Below are 20,936 nucleotides of genomic sequence, written 5' to 3'. Positions count from 1 at the left end.
CTGCTCCTGAAGGCTGTGGTGTCACCCCATTCTATAAGGATATCCTGAATGTTTCTTGAAAGGGGAAAGAGTGAGGAAGATGAACTTCATTTTTAATAGTCCAGACCTTGCACATGCTAGGTGAGCACTCTAGCACCAATCTACATCTCCAGTTTCTCTTTTACCATTATTTTTTTAAGTGTTTACTCTAGCTTTGGGAACATGATTAGAGTAGTACTTTCAGGCATTGGTCTAAAAGTCTGATATCTGACTTTTTTCAAGTTTCTGTTGCCTGGTTTTGTTATGGGTTGTAGTTTCCTGCTTCTTTGCCTATCCTGATTTTTGTTGGTTACTGGATATTTTAGGTAATAGTATGACAACTTTATATTTTTATTTTCTTGCTTCTCTCTCTGGAGCTTTGTTCTATTGATGAGTTATTTTGGTGAATTCTTCCCCCTCCCCACCACATATGAAGCCTGAATGCCCACTACTGAATGTATCCTCGGCCATAGCCACTCTGAATGGCAGTGCTTTAAGCAGGATCTTCTTGATTAGCTCTCCCTGAGGGCTTCCTGGTGGTTAAATTGTCTGCGATGCCTCAGCTTTTAGTCTTCACTAATTGCCTGCTTATTGCTCTATTTTCTGATTCCCTAAGGAATAAACTGCTCCCTAGACTGATCTTTCAAGGTTATTTTTGTAGCGAGTCTTTAAGGTTTGTTGTGACCCTAGCAGGACTCTTTTCCTGGCTCCCTGTAGCAAACTAGCTCACCTACAGTTTATTTTTTAATTGCTTTCTACCACATTCTCCACTTTTAGAATACCATAAACCCCCCCCCACACACACACATACAATGTTCCCACACTATTACAAATAAATCAATTTTTGATTAAAATATTTGGAGAGTGTTTTATTTTTGTTTGGAGACAGAATGTGACTATGCAACCCACGCAAATCTAGAACTTACCATATGGTCCAAACTGGCCTAGAACTTGTGATCCTCTTGCCTCAACCTCCTGAGTGCTGAGATTATAGATAGGCTCATACCACTTCACCTGGCTTCGAGCACTAATGAATTGACTGGGCATAACTTTTTGTATCTTGTATAAAGCTGAGGGTAACCCTGTTGTGAGGAAGGCAGGGGTAGCCTCTGGTCCCCTTGATTTGCCTCTCCTAGTATAGATCCTATGAGTAAAGTGGCAAGAGTGATTAGGACCCCAATATTCTCAGCATGTCGTGCAAGGCCTTCTTATTAGGGGCTGGATAGAGAAGGCGATCCCTCAATCTTTTTAGCTGTGCTCAGCAAGAATTTAGCTGGTAAAGCCCAGAGTTGACAACAAGAAAGAGAAGCAGCTTAGCCAGGCGTAGTAGCTCATGCCTGTAATCCTAGCTACTCAGGAGTCTGAGTAAGATAAAGGTTCAAAGCCAGCCTGGGCACGAAATGTTCTGAGACTCTTGTCTCCAATTAACCTCAAGGGTAGGATGGTAGCCTTGATCTCAAGAGCTCAGGGACAACGCCCAGGCCGAGTTCAAGCCCCATGACCCACCAAAAAAAAAAAAAAAAAAAAAAGAAAGAAAGAAAGAAAAAGAAAAAAGAAAGAAAGAAAAGAAAGAGAAGCAGCTTGTTACTTTCTCCCAATAAAATATCATATCTCTCAGGAGTTGAAGAGAAAAGTCACACTATCTCAACTAATCACTCATATTGAAGCTTTGGCTATTGTTGTGATTTCAAGATAGGAGAAGGAAAGAATGAGTGATAGTTCAGATGCCACCGATTGTTATTAATGATATTTAGTAGATTTTCTTGTGTTTGTGTGTGTGCATGTGCACACACATGTATATGTGTGTGCCATAAGGACAAAAACATTAAAAAAAAGTTGATTAAAAAAAGTCATTTCCATCCATTATGGTTGTTCTGTAAGGACTGAGTAGACAGAGATTCTCGTGCTTCCATCTCAGACAAGGAGGTTGGGCATAAAGATTTGATAGCAAATTAGTCTAGATAGCAAGCGTCCAGAAAACCCTTGCACTCCTAGCTCACTTTCCTGAGCCCTATCCTCAGATCACCTGCAGCCTCTTGCCTCTCTAGAAGGAAGACTATGGCAGGAATATTTAATGTAGTTCTCAGTCCTCGCAGCATATGAGAACCACCTTGGGGATTTTGTAAAGTACCATGTCTGGGTCCTAAACCACATGGACTAATCTGAATGCTGGTGTAAATCTTTTTTTTTTTTTTTTTTCCGGTCCTGGGGCTTGAACTCAGGGCTTGAGCAGTCCTTGGGGTTTCTCAAGGCTCTATCCTTTGAGTTACAGCACCACTTCCGTTTTTTGTTTGTTTGCTTTAAATTTATGTGGTACCAAGGAATCTAACATGGGTCTTTGTGCATGCTAGGCAAGCACTTTACCACTAGGCCAAACTCCTGGCCCTGTACTGTTTATACCTAAGGTGGCAGATGTGGCTCAGTGGTAAAGCTCCTGCCTAGCAACATAGATGCCCTGGGTTCAAACCCCAGTTCCACCACCAGAAAAAAAAAAGGTACTAAGGTAATGTTTTTTATATATCAATAAGAAACACAGTGAGACCCTTAAAGAACATTGTGAATAAACCGATGATTTCCAGAAGAGAATTAAATGATAATTAAATGTGTAACCTTTGCTCATCAAAAGCCACATTAGCATATGACTTCCACGATCAGATTAGCAAACATTTAAAATCACCATATGCAAATGCTCTCAGTGATTTGACCAGTTCTTTAATCAACAGTGAATGTAGAGACAGCACTTCACTTGTCTGCTTGGTCCTGCAATGCACATGTTCTTGTAGGAAGAGAAACCTGACAAGCCCAAGTGGAGTGACTGGCCCACAGCCAGCTTCTGGTGGGTGGTGTGTCCGCTTCATTCCCGGTGGAAGGGGGTGCACAACTCTTCTGGAGTGCTGATTCGAAATTTGAATCGATGGCCCTTCGTGGAGTCGTATTTTACGTTTGGAACGAGGTCTTCCTGCGCAGTCCAGGCGGGCCTCCACCCTGCGCTTCCCGGCCGCCGCTTCCCTATGCGCGGGGGGGCAGTCGCCCGCGGCCTTCTCCAACCTCCCCACCTGATAACCCTCTGCAGAAACCCGTCCGAGTGGAGCCGTTTGGCTCTCTTCAGCTCATCCATTATGATGCTGGGCTCTTGTAGTGTCATCACGTAGTCAGCCCACCGAACCGCGAGCAGAGCTGGCGCAGGCACCAGAGCTCCGTGAAGAGGAGAGGCGCGCGCGTGCGGGATGCCCCCGCTCGCCGCCGCCATCTCCACACCGGCCTTTCCTGTTCTCTACTTAATGCCATCCGGATAAACGCCGTGCGCGGCTCGGGTTGCGGTTCCCGGGCGGGGGGCGGCCGCGCCATGGCGGCGGCGGCGGGCGAGGGAGGGCCGTCCCCGGGGCACGTGGCCGCGGGCGCCCGGCGGTCTTCCGAGCTCGGGACGCCCGTCCGGAGCCTCAGCCGCAGGTCCTCGGCCAGCGTTCCGGGGCGGGCCCGGTCGGCGTCCGCGCCCAGCTCGCTGCTGCGCAGGCTCACCTGGAGCAGGAGTAACTCGACGTCCCAGCGGCCCAGGTGGGCAGGCCGGCCCGGCGGGGGGGGCGTCCCCGAGGCCCCGGAGGGGGTGGGGCCCGCGCGCGCCTCCCGGGCCGTGGCGGTGACCGCGCTCACCCCCGCCCGGGGCCGCTGGCAGCCTCGGCTCGCAGTGGGACCACCGCGTCTTCGGGTGTTACTCGGAGCTGTTCGCCGCCACCGTGGGCAACGTGGAATGGCTGCGGTTCTGTATGAATCCGGACCGCAAGGAAATTCTGGCCGATGACCAGGTAAAGCCTTGAGGTGTGGAAGGAAGCAGGAACGAGGTCCCCCCTTCCTTCAGTGGGGCTCCCAAGTAGCCCCAACTCCCCCTCGGAGAGGACGCCCACTGGGGCAGGTGAGCGGACACCCAGCAGGCGTGGGAAAGGCGCGTGAGCGACTCCTCTCCGGACACGGGCTAGGCTGTGGGGCCTCCACTGCCCACCCCGAATCCCACAGGGCTTCACGGCCATCCATTTAGCGGCCAGGCGCGGCAGGCTGCCGTGCATACAGGTCTTGGTAGAGGAGTACCAGTTTCCCGTGGATCTACCCACCGACGACGGCCGCACCCCCCTGCACCTCGTCCTCAATAAGGACAACAAGACCACGGCTGTCCCCTGCCTTAACTACCTGCTCCAGAGAGGGGCAGACATCAATGCGTGAGTCCAGCCTGCCTCAGGAGGGAGGCTCCGAGCCGGGCAGACAGGCCAGCGGGCAGGTCCATGCAAGGTGGCGAGTGGGGAGGAGAAGGAGGATTTGGTTCTACAGAAAGTAGTGAAGCCCACAGTAGTGTCATGGTTAAAAGATGGGGCGTGGTGAGTAGAACTTCCCAGTTTGTGTCTCCAGCTTTAAGACAGGAGCCGAAGTCACCCAACCTGTCAATCTCAGTGCTCTGAGGGTTTTCCAGACCTATGTGTACACTGGAATCACCTTGAGGGCTTCCAAACCTACCATGTCAGCTAGATGCTGGCGGCTCTTCAAGAAGTGGAGAGCTGAGAGTCATGGTTCAAAGCCACTGTGGGCAGAAAAAGTCCATGAGACTATCTCAAATGAATAATCTCCAGCAAAGAGCCTGAAATGAGTATGGCTCAAGTGGTAGAGCTTGAGCCTTGAGTGAAAAAGCCAAATGAGAGTGTGAGGTGCTGAGTTCAAGCCCCGGGACTGGCACAAAACAAGGCAACAACAACAACTCAATGCTGATGTTTCATTCCAAAGACTGTGGTTTGATTTTATGGCATCTTCCTGTCCTGGGCTTTGGAACTCTTAAAAGAAACCCAGGTGTTTTAAATTCCCAGTTAAGCTGCTAGTGTCACCAACTGAATTGATCTATCACATGGATTCTTATGATAACTGAGAAACTTATAACTAATGACTGTATTCACTTAAAATATTTATCAAGAAAGGCCATTCTCACCATAGAGATGGGCCACTGCAGTCTATTAAAAGTATATTTTTGAACCAGATGCTGGTGGCTCACACCTGTAATTCTAGCTACTCAGGAGACCTTGAGCAAAAATATCACAGGGCCTGAGAGTGAGGAAACACAAGTATTTCTAACAACAGTCCTATTCCTTTCAAAATATTATCTGGGAGGCCAGAAGCATTGCCTCGTGATAGAGTGCTAGCCTAGCATGCACAAATCCCTAGATCTGATTCCTTGGTACCACTTATGCAGAAAAAGCCAGAGGTGGTACTGTGGCTCAAGTGGCAGAACACTAGTCTTGAGCAAAAAGTGTCCAATGACAGTACCCAGGCCCTGAGTTCAAGCCCCAGGACTGGAAAAAATATTTTAAAAATTGAGTACACACTATTACTATGTGCTAATAAACATTCAGAATTAGGGAGTGGCAGAATTGGGGTCCCACTCTCATGAAGGGACTTGACATTCTAAGTGCAGGAACAGATAGACAATGAGCAACAAAGAAAGGGACAGCATTCCCATACAACATGGGGAGTGGCCAGCAAAAGGCATAATAGGGTGATGGAGTTGGGAGGATCTATTTTGGAAGAGGCAATCACCTCTAAGGAGGTGACGTTTAATTTAAAAGTTAAGTAAGCCCAGGCATGAAATGAACCTGGGGAAAATGTTCCAGGCAGAGAGGAAAAAATCAAGTCAAAGGCTGTGTGTTGGGAAGGAGTGGGGAATGATCAGAGGATGAGGTGGAGGAGCTGGCCTCGGTCTGCAGAACTTGAGAGCTGGAAGACGACGCAGAGGTGGTTGACTGGTCTGAGTAGATGAGGTTGGTAACTCTAAATGGACCCAACTCTCCTTCCAGCAGTTCTGAACTGTCACATGCTTCCTAAAGAAAGATGTTCACTGTTCATTTAGTTCAGTCCCTGAACTTGAGGTCCAGAGAGGTAAAGGGACATGGCCATGGTCATCCAGTAGGAGGTGCTGGAGTGAGCCCTTAGATGCTTGCTCGCCCAGCTATCTGCTGAGCAGGTACCTTTGTCCTTTCTGTTCTCTCTCCTCATGGTGGGACCCTCTACAGTGTGACATGCAACAATTCCACACCCTTGCACCTGGCAGCCTATGATGGCATGCTGAAATGCCTGGAAGTCCTGGTGCAGAATGGTGCTGATGTCCATGCCCAAGATGCCACAGGCTGCAAGGCCATCGACTACTGCAAAATATGGAACCACCGTTCCTGTGCCCGGTGAGGGTGTGAGAAAAAAATCAGCAGCCTGCCACCCTCCCCTCCCCCCCAGACCTCTCCCAGAGTGAGCCTTTTAGGAGGCGGGTCTAGAGACCACATGTGGTGGAAGCTCTCTGTCCAGGATACTGGCAGGACTTTTGCCAGGCTTCAGCCCTTGAGGTTGAGCATCACTCTTTCTATTCTTGAGGCTCTTCTTTCAGAGGGGTTTCATGATACACTTTCTGCTTTCCTTTCAAAGGACAATGTATGCCAGGGGCCCCTGGTCTATGGGTCCTCTTGCTCATCCCTGCTCTGGTAGCTCCTCCCATGCTATCTAGACCTTCAGCAGCCTCCAGTCCTTCTTGCCAGGGTGGAAGCTAAGTACCTGTGGGATGACATGTCCTCACTCTGGTGCCAGGTTCTTGAAAGATGCCATGTGGAAACAAGATAAGAAGGCTTTTGCCTGTGAGATGAAGAAACTGAAGCACCTCAAGGAGGAGCTGATGTACATGGAGCAAGAGTACCTGAAGAAATGCAAAGTAAGAGGGAAGCCACGCAGGGCCAGGCACTGCTGCTACACAGGCTTGTGGGTAGACAGGCAGGGATTGACCTGCATTAGTGACAAGAGTGGTTGACACTCATGCCCACAGTAGGAACTCTCTTCTCCCTCGATATCCCCCCCTCCCCACTCTGCTGAAATTCCTCCTTTCTTCAGGTCAAAGGTCTTGTTCATCATTAGAAAGCAGAAGTTACCTAAATTAGTAAGTATTCATGAGGCCTTTCTGGTACACTTCCCAATCAGGATGAGAGTTTCTAATAAGGCCACAGCCCTGCTTATCATTGTAACCAATACATTAGTTAAAAAGAAGATTCAAGGCCAGGAGTGTGGCCTAGTGATAAAGTGCTTGCCTAGCATCCATGAAGCCTTGGGTTCCACTCCTTGGAACTACATACACAGAAAAGGCCAGAAGTGGTGCTGTGGCTCAAGTGGTAAAGCACACTAGCCTTGAGGGGAAACAAAACAAAACAAAACAAGGACAGTACCCAGGCCTTGGGCAGCCACAGGACTGCCCACAAAAGAAAAAAAAATTCATCCTTCCTCTCCAGAAACTTAGTACTCACTGTAAATTCAAGAAGCCTAGAAGCAAGGCAGAAGGTAAGGTATGATCCCCCTTCTGATGGAAGGGATGCTTACAGGTCTTTGAGCATGGGCAGCCACATGGGTTGGCAATATAACATACGGAAGTCCTGATGGAGTAGAAGGAAAAGCCATGTGAAGACATAGGAGAGCATGGGAATACAGGGTACAGTGAAAACAAAGAACTTGAGGATCATATGTTGGCACTGGTGGCTCACATCTGTAATCCTAGCTACTTGGGAGGCTGAGGTCTAAGGATGTGGTTCAAAGCCAGCCCAGGCAGGGAAGTCTGGATCTTATCTCTAATTAACCACCAAAAAAACCTGGAAATGAGGCTGTGGTTCAAGTAGTTGAGTGCCAGCTTTGACCAAAAACAAAAGCTAAGGGACAGTGTGTAGGCCTGAGTTCTAGTTACAGCACTCACCCACAGTTGTTAGAGATGGACAAACTAGAAATTTGATAGGGATTTATATTAATGAAAGACTGACTAGGACAGGGGTGGACTTTAAGCAAATGCAGTTACATAGGATGCAAAATAAAATGAAACCAGAAAAACTAGAACGATAACGTGCAATCTTAAGTAGGTCTCAATGTGGAGAGAGCTTCAGGACCCTATGACTGGTCTATTCTAGCTGCATTTCTCTACATTCCATGTGCCTGTCACAAAATTCTGATAGTCACAGAAGAGACAAAGCCCATCTGTTCCTGTGGCCCTAACCCTTTCCAGAAGCCCCTTGCAGACACCTACCAGTGACTCTCTTGTTGGCTAGGAAATCTCTCATTGGCTTCAATTGGATCATGTGTCCACTCTATTTCAATGACTGCAACTAAAGGAAAGCCATATGTTGATTGACTCATGTCTGAGGCAAAGGCTGATAGAATTAGGACGATTGGCTTAGCCTAATCAGAAACTATTCTTGAAGCTGGGTCAATCTCTCCAAAGCACCTGATTGCTTAGCAACACTCTGGAAGTGAGACACACTGAGATTGCAGGGTGAGGAGGTTCTGGGACAGGTGGAAGTTTCACTGCCGGTGGAAGCAAGGACAGAACTCTGTCATTACCACATAGTCTGTGAGCAGCATTGACTGGATCCACGCATACAGGACATCTCAAAGATCAACTTCCCCCAACTCCAGGCCTTCCAAACCCTTTACTTTCTCTTTCTGGGGTCAAGGACATACATAGTTTGCACTTCTCATTTATTTTTCCCCCCATCAATCCAGAATGTCTTATTGCAGGTTGCATCTCTAGTACAAGACTAGGAATTCTGATAAGGGGAGAGGACTAGATGCCCCACAAAGCTTGAAGCAGGAACTACTGCTCCCTCTTCAAGGTCAACAGAGGTCAAATCAGATGTATTTCCCATAAGGGTGAAAGGCCTCCCTATAGGAGAGGCTTTGTCTCCCATTGGCCCAGCAGCTTCCTCAGAGCAAGGGCTTCTGAAGAAGGGCTCCCAGAAGGCAGACATTGATCATATTCAGGGTTCCCTATAGCTATAGGTATAGGAACAGCCCTCTACTTCTTCTGTTGATACAGAAAGAACAAAGCATTCAGATGGACACTGATTTCAAGAAGTGGCTCCATCTCAAGAAACAAAGCCAGCCCCCGATCTCCAGCACCACTCAAGAGGCTAGTGCTGTACTTCATTCCTTTGACTCCAAGACCCCAGGAACCAAGGGCTTGCAGCACAGTGTGGAGGAACGCCTGCAAAGTTTACTGCAGCCTAAAATATTGCCTAAGCCCTTTAGTCCTGCCACCATCCACCAGAGGCCCAAGTTATGGAACGTTAGCAGTAACCTTGCTTCATCCCCTGCCACCAACATCTGCTACCCACAGGGTTACCGCCTGGGTGTGCATCCAGACGCTAACCAGGAACATGATTTCAGCAGCTTCGTGGAGGTGATTCAGGATGACCATGGCTTTGTAAGTCTGCACACCGTGGATGACCAGTGGGTGGCACCCATACCTGAGCTGCCTTTGAACGTGATAGTCAGCTCGCTGTTCCCAAAGTCACAGCCATACAGGATGATGGTGCCCCAGGACTTACATGCTATCAGCATACTGAACCTGCCCCACAGGCGGTATGTGGGCAAAGACACCTGGATTGACAGTGTGACCATGAACCTGCGGGAGACATTTGATGAAGCCTTCCTGCGAGCACTGCAAAGTCAAGTGCTCCTGGCCTCTCCGCCACAGTCCTCATAAAGTTATATTGGTAGCCTCTTCCTGAACAATATAAATGTGGTAACTCATGTTGTGTGGGGAGAAAAATGAGCAGGAGTGCTCTACTCCCAAACCCAGATTCCAGGACTCCCTTCACAATTTAGGGCAGAGCCCCCACATGCACACAGCATGCTATCATCCACCCCTCTCCCAGCCCAGTGGGGACAAGGTTTCCAGGACGGAGGCACCATGGGAAAATTCTGTCCTGTGTTCAGGTTGTCCTTCCTGTTGTGGGCTCATAGCCTCGTTCTTCATCTCCAGATCCACATAGCATGAGGGACAACATATCACCCTGGTGTGAGCACCCCTGCTGCTACAGGTGCCATCCTTGCTCCCAGCTGCCATGGAGGGGTCAGCAGTGTAGGGAAACCTGGGCAACGTGGGGAAGAAGGAGGGGGGATTTGTGTATTCCAGGGAAAGATGAAAGTGATTTAAACTTCCTCCAGGAAGCCATCCTCCATACTCTGAGTCCCCTTGTACACATCACTGATCATTCATTAAACAAACATTTATTGAGTGCTTTTCATGTGCCAGTGACAAATCAGGCACTGTTGATACAAAAATCCAAGAATAGTCCCTGCCCTCAAGGAGCTTACAGTCTAGTGGGGAGACAGACCATAAAGCAGGCAAATGAGCCTGGGATGATCTGTGGGATGCATTGAGGTAGGGACAGGAGAGGAGAGATATTCAGAGCTTCTTGGAGGAAGTGAAATCAAAGCCTTAACTTGAGAAAGTACCAATGTGATTAGTAGAAAGGAGAATCAAAGTGGCAAGAAAGAACCGCGGTATCCAGAAGCTGACCCATAGTGCAAAAAGGCAAGTGATGAGGCCAGAGAGGAGAGCAGGGTTGCTGCTCAGAGTCTCAGGCCACACTAAGGGGTCTGAACTTTATCCTGAGGGCAGTGAGAGCCATAGGTTTTAGACTAGGAGTGACTTGGTCAGTTGTGAATTTTAGATCACTCCAGCTGGCCGTAGAATATGTACAGGAGGTTGTCTCAATAAACCAGGGGAAGTTGATGCCTGTGAGAATGGCTCAAATCAAGAGATGTTAGCAAGATAGACTTGACTATCTTCAGAGACTGGCTGGATGAAACCGAGAATGTTGAGTGATCATAGGGCCAAGGCAGGGACCCAAAGGGACAAGGTGGTGGATGAAGCAGCAGATGCCATCTGGGCCATGGATGAGTTATCTGTGTATCCAGGAGACAGAATTGTGATTCAGAAGACAGGAGAGATGCTGGGGCCAGAGGTCAATACTGTGTTCCTCCAGAGTCCCTGAAGCCATCAACATCAATGAGCTTCCCCAGGGACCCAAAACAGAACCCTGAGAGCCCCAGTGTGCCTGGGGCGAGGAGAGAAGCCTACACAAGAGACTGTAAGGACAGCCAGAGGTAGAGGGACAGTCACGGAAGTACCAGGAAAGTCTGCTTCAAGAATCAGGCAGTAATAAGCCATGTCAACTGATGTTGAGATCCAAAAGGTGAGGATGTGAGGACTCCACTGGATGAGCCCATGAAGGTCCCTAGACAGTCCTGGGAGAGCTATGAATGGTGGTAGAGTGAAGGTGAGGGGTGAAACTACACCAGAGACAGGATCAAAGAAAAGGACAGTAAAGAACTAGGCCCACTGCCAGCCATCAATGGTTTTGTGCCCTCTATTTATCCACCCCTGTTTGCATAGCAGAAAAAGGTTTGACAATCTCACTTCTATTAGAGGACCAAAATGTGCCAGTCCTTCCAGGGAGTGGAAGGGTGGAATTTTTAAGAGAATACAATTGGAAAAGTAAGCTGAAGGGCCATGGAGGGACTTCAGGCATGACAGATCTTCAAGCACACAGGGTGCCATGTAAATGCAGTTCCTGCCAGCCTTACTGTGTAGTATAAGATGACATGGCAGGTGATGGCCGTCACGGAGACTTCATTCCAGTATGTATTTGTTAAGCACTTGCAAGGCACTGTAGTTGGGAATACAAGGTCAACAAATGCTGTAGCCTGCCTTTTTAGGTGGCAGGGGCGTCATGTGAGGAGCCAGGAGCACATGCTTGCTTGGAGTGGCAAATAGCCTACCCTAAAAAAAAATCTCCATTTCTTAAAAAACAGGCTATAGCCCAGGCTGCCTGAAAGCCAATTTAATTTTTCTTTGAGGCTGAGATAGAATTTTTATGAGAAAATACACCCTTTCCTCAAATGAAGACTAATAAATGGGATATTGTACATGTACATCTGAAAAACTCAGTCCTAAACTGACTCCTCTCCTAGTCCCAGCTTGGTAATCACAGAGCCTTGGGGAAAGAAGAGGTGAAAGAAGAGGGAGGTGCATAAGAAAGGCTGCCTACACCCCACCCCACTCCCCACCCAGGCTCTGCTCCTCATCTCTGCTTCCTTCTTACTAAGGGCTACAAGAAGAGCTTCTTTAGAGGGGAAACCTGGCCCCAGAAGTGGAGACCCTGCAATATGAAGCTGGCCCAGTCCAGGCAGGGGTTAGCAGGAAGAAAAGATGAACTTTTGGGGTATTAAGGCAAACAATGCCACCTAGAATCTTTATTCAAATGGGAACCAGCAATTAAGACAAAAAAAAAATCACAGTTCAACAGCAAAAAACCATTTCTCTTGGAAATGTCAAGCCATGGCTGTCCTTATGGCCATCTGCCCAGAGAAGTTATCATCTGCCTTCTCCAGCTTCACAGACCCTGCCTTGCTGGCCAAGGACATGGCCTCCTGGCTAAGTAGGCTCTGCCACCTTCCTGGTGCCCTTTGAGGTCACAGCCTCTGGCAGCATCGGATCCGAGTCAAGCTGAGCCCCAAGGAGGGTGGGGATGAGGCTTCAGAATGAAGGGGAAGGAAGCCCAGGCTGGCAGTAATGCCCTCCAGGCTCCTGGCCCCTACTGGTACAGAGGCCCAGGGGCCTAACTCTCCTGGTCTTGTCCCCAGATGCCCTCCCCAAGGGGGTCAGTATATCTTCTGACGACTGGGTAGAATAGCCTCTTTGATGAAGGAGAAGACAACGAGGATCCCTAAGCGTTTGCCCCGCTTGCCTTTGGTGAAGTAATTGGAGACCACGTCATCTGTGGAGACACAGGCAGGAAGATGAGTGTGTGTGTGTGCACACATGCATGTGTATGCATATGAACACAGTTCTCCCATCCTTGAGTCCCAGTGGTTCATCATAGGGCTGGGTTCTGCTCCCCTCAGGTGACTTGGGCTGTGTTGTTGTCCCCCAGTCTGGAACCTCTTCTTACCTCCTGGCTGCATGGTTGAGGGCAGGACATTCTCTCCAGCCGAAAGTGACACAAAGAACGCAAATGGGATTATCCACAGGCAGAAAGTGAAATAGGCCAGGACCTGGCAACAAGAGAAGAATATCCTGAAGGTGGCAGGGGTGGGTCACTATGGGTTTTAGAGGTGGTGTGGATGGTGCTTAGATGTCTGCTTCTGATTTCTACAGGGACTAGAACATGGGAATGAGGACATTTTCACACTGTAGATTCAGTGGAAAAGATGGAGGAGGATGATGATTGAATGTGACCATGTTCCCAAAAGAAGGGAATTTGTTTTTCCCTAAGGCTTCAAACTGGAATAGTAAGATGTGGAGAAAACAAACCTTTCCAGGTCACTGAGGGGATCTCAGAACCACAGCTCACCCTACCTGTGAGATCTGTGTGACAGAGACCAGCCCAGTGACCCTTCTAGGGGTCCCAAAGGACTTACTGCAGTAATAGAAGCAGTATCTTTCCACAGCAGCCACACTGCTTTCAGAAAACACATATGTTACATGCATACACATGCATACATACACACACACACACAAATTTTTGTCGGTTGTGGGGCTTGAACTCTGGGCCTCGGCACTGTTCCTAAACTCTTCGACTGAAGGCTAAGACTCTACCACTTGAGCCACAGTGCCACTTCCTTGTGTTCCATATTTTTAAAAATATGATCCTTATCTGAGCACTGATGGCTCAGGAGGATGAAAGCTAAGGATCACAGTTCAAAGCCAGCCAGCCCAGGCAAGAAAGTCCTTGACACTCTCATCGCCAATTAACTACTAAAAAGCTGGAAGGAGAGCTGTGACTCAAGAAGGCACAGTGCCCAGGCTGAGCTGAACCTCCAGGACTGGAACACGTACACGTGATGCACACACACACGCACGCACACACACACACACACACACACACTATATACATATAAATATGTATATATAGTAACTGATATAGTACCTGATACTAGGTACATGTAATACACCTTACCTCTGAAAAAGGATAATATTCTTCTGCAAAAAACTGAAATGCTAGGTAATGATTCACCACCACTAGTCCTGTGGAGGGAATAGAGGCAGTTAGTTTGGGGGTGTCAATGCAAAGCTGGACATTTAAATTTCAAAAGACCCTGGGAGCTGGGACCCAAATCAGAGTACAGTTCTGATCAAGTATAAGCCTACCTTCAACTCAGTTCCCCATCTGTCAAGATGAAAGAATCAGTCCCAAATTGCCCATGGCTGAGGGCATTATGAGAAAAATGAGATGGCAGGTGAGAAAGCTTTGGCATGATATAAAACTGAAACTTCCTTGTTACATAATTCAAAGCATTGTGATAAAGAGCCTACATTTTATTGGCTGTGAGTCCTACATAAAGCACTCCCATGGGCAGTAACAGGAAGAAAGTCACAGGTAAGTGGACCATACTCCACGCCCGCCCTCAACCTCTACAGGATGCTACTCAAAAAATGGGCAGCAGAAAGGCCTCCTCAAATAAAGGGAATAGAAGGTCCAGTCTTAGGGTTTCTTAAAATTCTGGGAAAGACCTTCCCTATCCTACCCGAAGTAAGGCTTTGAGTTGGTATGTTCTGGTCCCACATGCTCTTCCTTAGTGTGCACATTTACAAAAAGGAACAAGGGAAATTCTGGGAACAGGCAGTTCAGAGGCCAGCAGCCCTGCCTGTTCTCACAGTGGGATGAAGGGCTGGCACTCAGAAGAAGACATGTGCTGCATCCAGCAACTTCATGGCTCTTTCTCCTACTTGATTCAGCCCTTTACATGAAGATCACAGCTCTACTACACCTAGCCATATACCAGGGCTAAAGGATACTGAAGCCATGTTGGTGAATGATGCCTACAAGGTCTTTCAGAAAAACGTACTTGGGCATCTAAAGGGTTGGGTGATAAAAGAGAGCTAGAGGAGCTGGAGGGAGGGTACAGGTGACTCCTTCTTGGGAGGATGTCGAAGAGGTCTAGTCTCCATGGGAGGGTATCCTACACACATGCCTGCTGAATAAATTCCAAGATGAAATCACACCAGGCCAGCCTCAGGGAGAGGCCAGCCAAACTTTCAACTAGAGACTCCTACCCATAATTCTCTCTCTCTCCCTACTCCCCTCTCAGTCATGGGGCTTGAACTCTTGAGCTGGGCCCTGTCCCTGCACTCTTCACCTCAAGGCTACCATGCTACCCCTTGAGCCACAGCACCACTTCCCGTTTTCTATTTAGTGCTTGTTTTCTATTTCGTGCTTGAGCTGGCTCAGCTCTCAGCCTGAGCTCTGGAGGCTCAGATCTCAGCCTCCAAAGTAGCTAGGATTACAGACGTGAGCTACCATGCCAGCTAGGCTCTAGTCTTGACCATAACTTTGAGCCAAAAGACTAGATGAGAAGCCAAGACTTGAGACACTAGAACCAATCAGCCAGGAACCCTGCCTTCACCAACCCTTCAACCACCTCCTTTCCCATCCTAAACTTTTCTTAAATCTGGCTTTCCAGCCTGAAGCCCTCAACCCAAGTTCTAGGCAGGTGGTAGGATGCTCGAGTCAGAACTCCATCTTCCCACCAGTCTGGTGGCTTTGCCTCCTCTGAAACCCATCAGTGCCCAGGATGAGCTGATACATCCATGTCAGCTCCCTCCCTGACGCTGCCCCTCTCACCGCATGACAGAATGAAGTTGGGCGAGGTCAGCATGATGAAAGGGAACGTCTGGAGAAGGCCAAAGTAGACGAGGTTGGTGAAGAGGCCCACACCGATCATGCTGGTGGGGAAGCGCTCAAAGACGTACAGGCCAATCAGCACAGCCGTGGAGAACTGAAACAATCAGAGGCACAAGCTGCAGGAAACTTCTGGGAAGCTATCTAGTCTCCCTACCCGCAGCACTATCTTCATGCTTCTGTCTCCTCATTTCAGCTAGGCTCTCAGGAACCTAAGGGAAATATCGGCCCCCCGCCCCCAGTACTAGGGTTTGAACACAGGGTCTTATATTTGCTAGGCAAGTAAGAGTGGCATCTCTGAATGTCATTTTGTCAAGGATTTTTGATAGCAACGTTTTACATGACAGAAAACATTTTACATAATGATCCCAACATACAACACTCATACACGTAAGTAACCAGAAATCAAATTCAATTCTTGTCTTTTTTTGTTGTTGTTGTTTTGGGTACTAAGGATCAAACCCAGGGCTACATGCATGCTAAAGCTAAGTTAAGCAGAAGTTCCACCACAGAGCTGTATCTTATACCCTTTTGCATTAAACAAAATGCTGAACATGACTTACTGAATCAGTCATATATCAATAACGAATTGTGCCTACTGTTTGGAAAATATTTCTGAACGATCTACAGTCACAGCATTTAATATGGAAGGAAGATCAAATTCCTTTCCCAGCAACACCCCAGGCCTAGGAGCTACCATCTTGTCTCACGATCAAACCCAGGCCAGAGTCAAGGGAGCTGCAGATACTATGTGCATTGAGGGATGATGGACTCTTTCTGTAACACATTCTCAACCCCACCCTCAGGTCTCCCTGAAGCTGGTGGAAATATATCTGCCAGCAGTCAATCCTGTGGCCTTGACAATAGCAGCAAGGGCTGTGGGCAGGAAAGGAAGCTGCTCATGAGGCTAAAGGGGAGCAGTGCCAGAGATGAGGTGTTCCCCTTAGGACGAATCACTAAACATTATCTGAAGCAGGGTGAGGAGTAAGCATTCAGAACGGTTCTCATGGTTCCCCTAAGTGCTGGGAGCATAGGACAAAGGCGATGACCAAGCAAAGGCAAAGCCATGGTCCTATCAACAGAGAGGATACTTAGCTGCACCTTATGGAACACAGCCTAAGGTATGCAGTGAAGCAGTGCCACTTGGGTAAGGAGGCCAGGAAGATCTGGGCCAGGGAGTGCAGGGCTCAGGGCAGGGGAGCCCTGTCCCACAGCAGGAGGAAAAAAGCCCAGAAAGGGTTCTCAGCTTCCAGGCCAAACTGCATCCACTTCCTGCTTGAGGCAGGACACTAGAGTGAGGACAATACTGGGGAAAGCTACCACTTACCCAGATCATGTACTTTATGACTCTGCTGGTGACCACTGTGTATTCTTCTATCAGTTCTGCCAGATAGTAGAGTCCAGCAGCTGGGGGGGAAGAGGAGTGAGCAATGAGAACCTCAGTAGGGGTCACTCTTTTCATCCTGGTCCTCTCCCCATAGGGAGCTGGATCCCATCAACGGTTCACAGACTCCAGAACATCAACAAGAAACTCAACAGTCCCTGAACTACCTTTCCAAATCAGGGCAACTAAGGAAGAAACTTTTACAGAAACGAATGGAAGTCAGCTTTTCCCTTCTCTACACAAAACTAACCTCTGGACTAGAAAGCACGATTTCATTCACTTATTCAATCAATACCTGCAGGGCACTCAGTCTGGGCCAGGTGGCTTGGAAGTACAGCAGAACGAGACAGACCAGGGCCCTTCTCCACCCCATCCCCCGAGGGCAGGGGGCGGGAGCAAGCAGGAAGGGGAGTCCATGCCGGGGCGAGCCGAGGAGGCTGCTGCACCTCCAAACTCCTACGAAGGGCTTCCCGGAGGCGAGCGCTCAGCCCGGGTCCAATCGGGGAAGAGTGTCATAGGCAGGGAGCCCAAGTACGAAGCACCAGGGGGAGAGCGAGGCACCGGGGCCCGCGAGAGGGGGAGCGGTTGGCGGTTCGCGGGCACCGGCAGGGGACTTAGTCCGCTTCTCCCGGGCACCGCCGGGCGGACTTCGTGTCAGCGGGCAGGAGCCGCGGTGCGGCCAGGCTGCCGGGCTCTGCAGCTGGGGCTGCGCCGGGTGGGATGGGCCGAGACCTGAGCGCCGGCCCGGGGTCCCGACTCGCTCCGGAACGCCCGCGACGCGACCCCCGGGAAACACAGATGCCCGCCGGGGCGGGAGCCCGCGCGGGCCGGGGGCGCGAACTCTCACCGACGGCTAGCGTGATGAAGGCCACCTGGATGAAGAGCGACAGCCAGCTCAGCACGTACATGAACCACATGGCGCCCCTGCCCCGCCCGCCCCCTGGCCGCCGGGACGGGCCTGCGCGCTCGGGCTCCGGCGACACGGAGCCGCCACTGCCGCCGCCGCGTCCCCGCCCCACGGACGGGCGCCGGCCGTGCGCCGCCGCCGAGAAGAGCCCGGCCCGAGCGCCGCCCTTGGTCACGTTCGCACTAGCGCCTCCCTCCGGCGCGGAGGACCGAGCGCCGCTGCGGGTCTCCGCCAAACGCCCCGCCCCGGGGAATTCCCCTCCCGGGTGGCAGCCTGCGGCGTCCCAAACGCGAGAGGCCGGCCCCGCGGAGGAGAGGCGCGCCCACCCCGGTTCTCCCGCCTGGGCTCTGTGGCCCGGCGCCCAGGGCAGGTGGCGCACGGGACTTCCGATCGCCATCACAGGTAACCAACGAGTGCAGAACGTGCCCGTCCTGCTGAAGATCACACTCCAAGTACGTAAAGGAAATTGATCCAATGGTGTGAATATTGCTCAGAGTGGGAAGCTGGCACCAAGGCTGATAAGTGAAACCTCTTCCCTCCCTCCCTCCTTTCTTCCCTTCTTCCTTCCTTCCTTTTCTTTCCTTTTGTTCTTTCTGTACCAGTCCTGGGGCTTGAACTCAAGGCCTGGGCTCTGCCCCTGAGTGTTTTTGCTCAAGGCTGGCATTCTACTACTTGAGCCACAGCTCCTCTCCTGGCTCTGGGGTGGTTAATTAAAGGTAAAAATCTCATGGACCTTCTTGTCCATGCTGGCTTCAAATCATCACCCTTGGATAGCAGCCTCCTGAATAGGAAAAGCGTGAGCTACCAGCAACCGGCTGAAGTGCCTTCAATGGTGTGTGACTCAGTCCTATCTCTCCCTCTGGGCTAAGTCCAGTTACAGTGTGCCTTAGGCACTGACAGCACCCCTGGTCCTGAGGTACTGAGGAAGTACAAGGAAAGACCCAGTCCTTGTTGAGAAGTCCCCCATCTAGTGGCCAAAGTAAGCAGACAAAAAAAGTATGTGTAATAGGATTCCAGCAGGCTTATTTCAAAATCCTATTTTGTTTAGGGCAGGGTACAGTAGTATATGTAACTCAGCCTGACCTTGAACGCTAGATCCTCCTGCCTCAGCTTCCTGAGTGCTGGGATATGAGGTGTACCATGCCTTACCACAACCATAATTTGTGTGTGTGTGGGGGGGGGGTTGTAGGACTTGAACTTGGCCTGGGCACTGTCCCTGAGCAATTCAGCTCAAGGCTACCACCCTACTCTTGAGCCAAGCCCCACTTCCCTTTTTCTAGAGGTTAATTGGAGATAAAAGAGTCTCAGGTTCTTTTGTCCCCAAACTGGCTTTGAACCTTGATCCTCAGATTTCAGCCTCCTGTGTAGCTAGGACTACAGACGTGAGCTACCACTCCTGGCCAGAATCATAATTTTGATGCATAAAAATAAATTCATATTCCTCTAATCAAATCAAGCATAGAAATACCATGTGATCCAGTAATTCAACTTTGGACTATACAGCCAAGAGTGGAGAAAGTAAGCCAGGTGGTGGTGTACAACTTTAACTCAGCACTTCAACTCAGGTTGAAGTAGAAGGATCCTAAATTTGAGGCTGCCTGGAGGTGCTGGTGACTCACACTCTAATCCTTGCTATTCAGGAAGCTGAGATATAAGGATTTGGGTTCAAAACAAGACCAGACAAACAAATATGTGAGATTAACACCAAAAGCCAAAAGTGAAAGTTTGGCTCAATTGGTAGAGCATCACCCTTGGGTGAAAATGCAAAGCAAAAGTATGAAGACCTGGGCTCAATCCCTAGTACCAACATGCACATACATGTAATGGAGAGAAGAGAGATTTGCATATTAATGTTCATAGAAGTAGTATTCATAATAAGCAAAAACTGGAAACAACCAGAAATCCATCAGTGGATGAAAGAACAAGCAAAATTGGATCTTACTTATCATTAAAAAATAAAATTATAAAAAAATAAAAAATAAAAAAAATAAAATTATGCCAGTACTAAAACATTGAGGAACAATAGACTAAGTGGAAAGAACCAATGATTTGAATGATGAACCTTGAAGACACTAGGCTAAAAGAAATAATACTGTGTGGTTCCACTCACAAGGTAGGTATCTGAGGTACTCAAAACTATAGAGACGGAAAGTAGAATGAATGCTGAATGCTAGGTGCAACAGAGGCAGCAGCTGTTATCGTTTAATAGATGTAGAAGTTTTCAGTTCTAGAAAATTAAAAACTTATCAGATGGTTGGGAATGTACTTAACTCTCTGGTGGAGGACACTTTCCAGTGTCTAGTTGCGAGAATGTGACCCGGGTGCTGGGACTGGAATGTGGGTTGAAGGAAGTCTAGGTGAGGACATCTGACTCGATTGTGGGAAGCTCACAAGGCATTATTTAAAGAGATAATCCAGAAGGAGTAGTAACAGGATGGATCATGTGACTTCTGGACAACTAGAAAGGAATTGAACATTTGGAAGCTGGAAGTGGTAGAGCACTGGCCTTGAGCAGAAGAACTCAGGGACAGCATTCCAGGGCCTGAGTTCAACCCCATGACCAACAACAAAAAGCAAAAAATCCCACACCTTCCATCTTTATCCTCACATAGATTATTAAATATACCTAAAGGTTCTGGCTTTGGTTAATTCTGGCCCTCTGCAGTGTTTTCATTAACTCACCTTATCACAGGCTTAACATAGTCACTGTGCCCAAAGGGGGGACAGTGAATTTGTGATACCACTGTCATACTTGCCTTGGAGATCATCCATTAGTTGGGGCTAGGGAGACCCCCCAGTATGTGAAATAAGACCCTTTGCAAGACTGTGCTGGCTGCTGCCCTCCAGTGGTAGAACTGCTACAGTGGACCCCAGCCAAGAGCAGGAGAGACACAATTGAGTGCCTTATCCCAGTCTTAGAGTGAGGCCAGTTAGGAAGCACACATACATACATAAACACATACACACGCACACACATCATACAAGCCCCCCCATCACACCTGTCACAATCACATTGCACAAAATCATAGGCAGAGTCCACCTCAGCCTCTGGGCCTTTGTTGCCCCCTGGTGGGACATGCTGCGAACAACAGTTCTTGAGGGAGAATCA

General features: G+C 49.1%; 2 protein-coding genes across 2 annotated transcripts; one reads left to right on the top strand and one right to left on the bottom strand.

Moving 5' to 3' along the window:
• Nucleotides 1-3,214: 3,214 nt before the first annotated feature.
• On the top strand, nt 3,215-9,809 carry Ankrd53 (ankyrin repeat domain 53). Its single transcript, XM_090336736.1, has 6 exons — nt 3,215-3,573; nt 3,692-3,821; nt 4,030-4,229; nt 6,063-6,227; nt 6,625-6,745; nt 8,882-9,809. The coding sequence occupies exons 1-6, from the start codon at nt 3,365-3,367 to the stop codon at nt 9,548-9,550; spliced, it is 1,494 nt and encodes a 497-aa protein (XP_090192862.1). The 5' UTR covers nt 3,215-3,364; the 3' UTR covers nt 9,551-9,809.
• Nucleotides 9,810-10,055: 246 nt separating this feature from the next.
• Nucleotides 10,056-17,933, bottom strand: Tex261 (testis expressed 261). The gene is made up of 6 exons (XM_090336735.1): nt 17,768-17,933; nt 16,864-16,943; nt 15,480-15,633; nt 13,815-13,882; nt 12,807-12,909; nt 10,056-12,632 (listed from the first exon to the last, which is right to left on the bottom strand). Exons 1-6 carry the CDS (start codon nt 17,835-17,837, stop codon nt 12,517-12,519), a joined length of 591 nt encoding a protein of 196 aa, XP_090192861.1. The 5' UTR covers nt 17,838-17,933; the 3' UTR covers nt 10,056-12,516.
• Nucleotides 17,934-20,936: the final 3,003 nt, after the last annotated feature.

This window comes from Megascapheus bottae, chromosome 7 (genome assembly GCF_031878675.1).
Source record: "Megascapheus bottae isolate mThoBot1 chromosome 7, mThoBot2.hap1, whole genome shotgun sequence".
Classification (NCBI taxonomy): domain Eukaryota; kingdom Metazoa; phylum Chordata; class Mammalia; order Rodentia; family Geomyidae; genus Megascapheus; species Megascapheus bottae.
The sequence above is the reverse complement of the archived record's forward strand: the minus strand, read 5'-3'. Positions and strand labels throughout refer to the sequence as shown.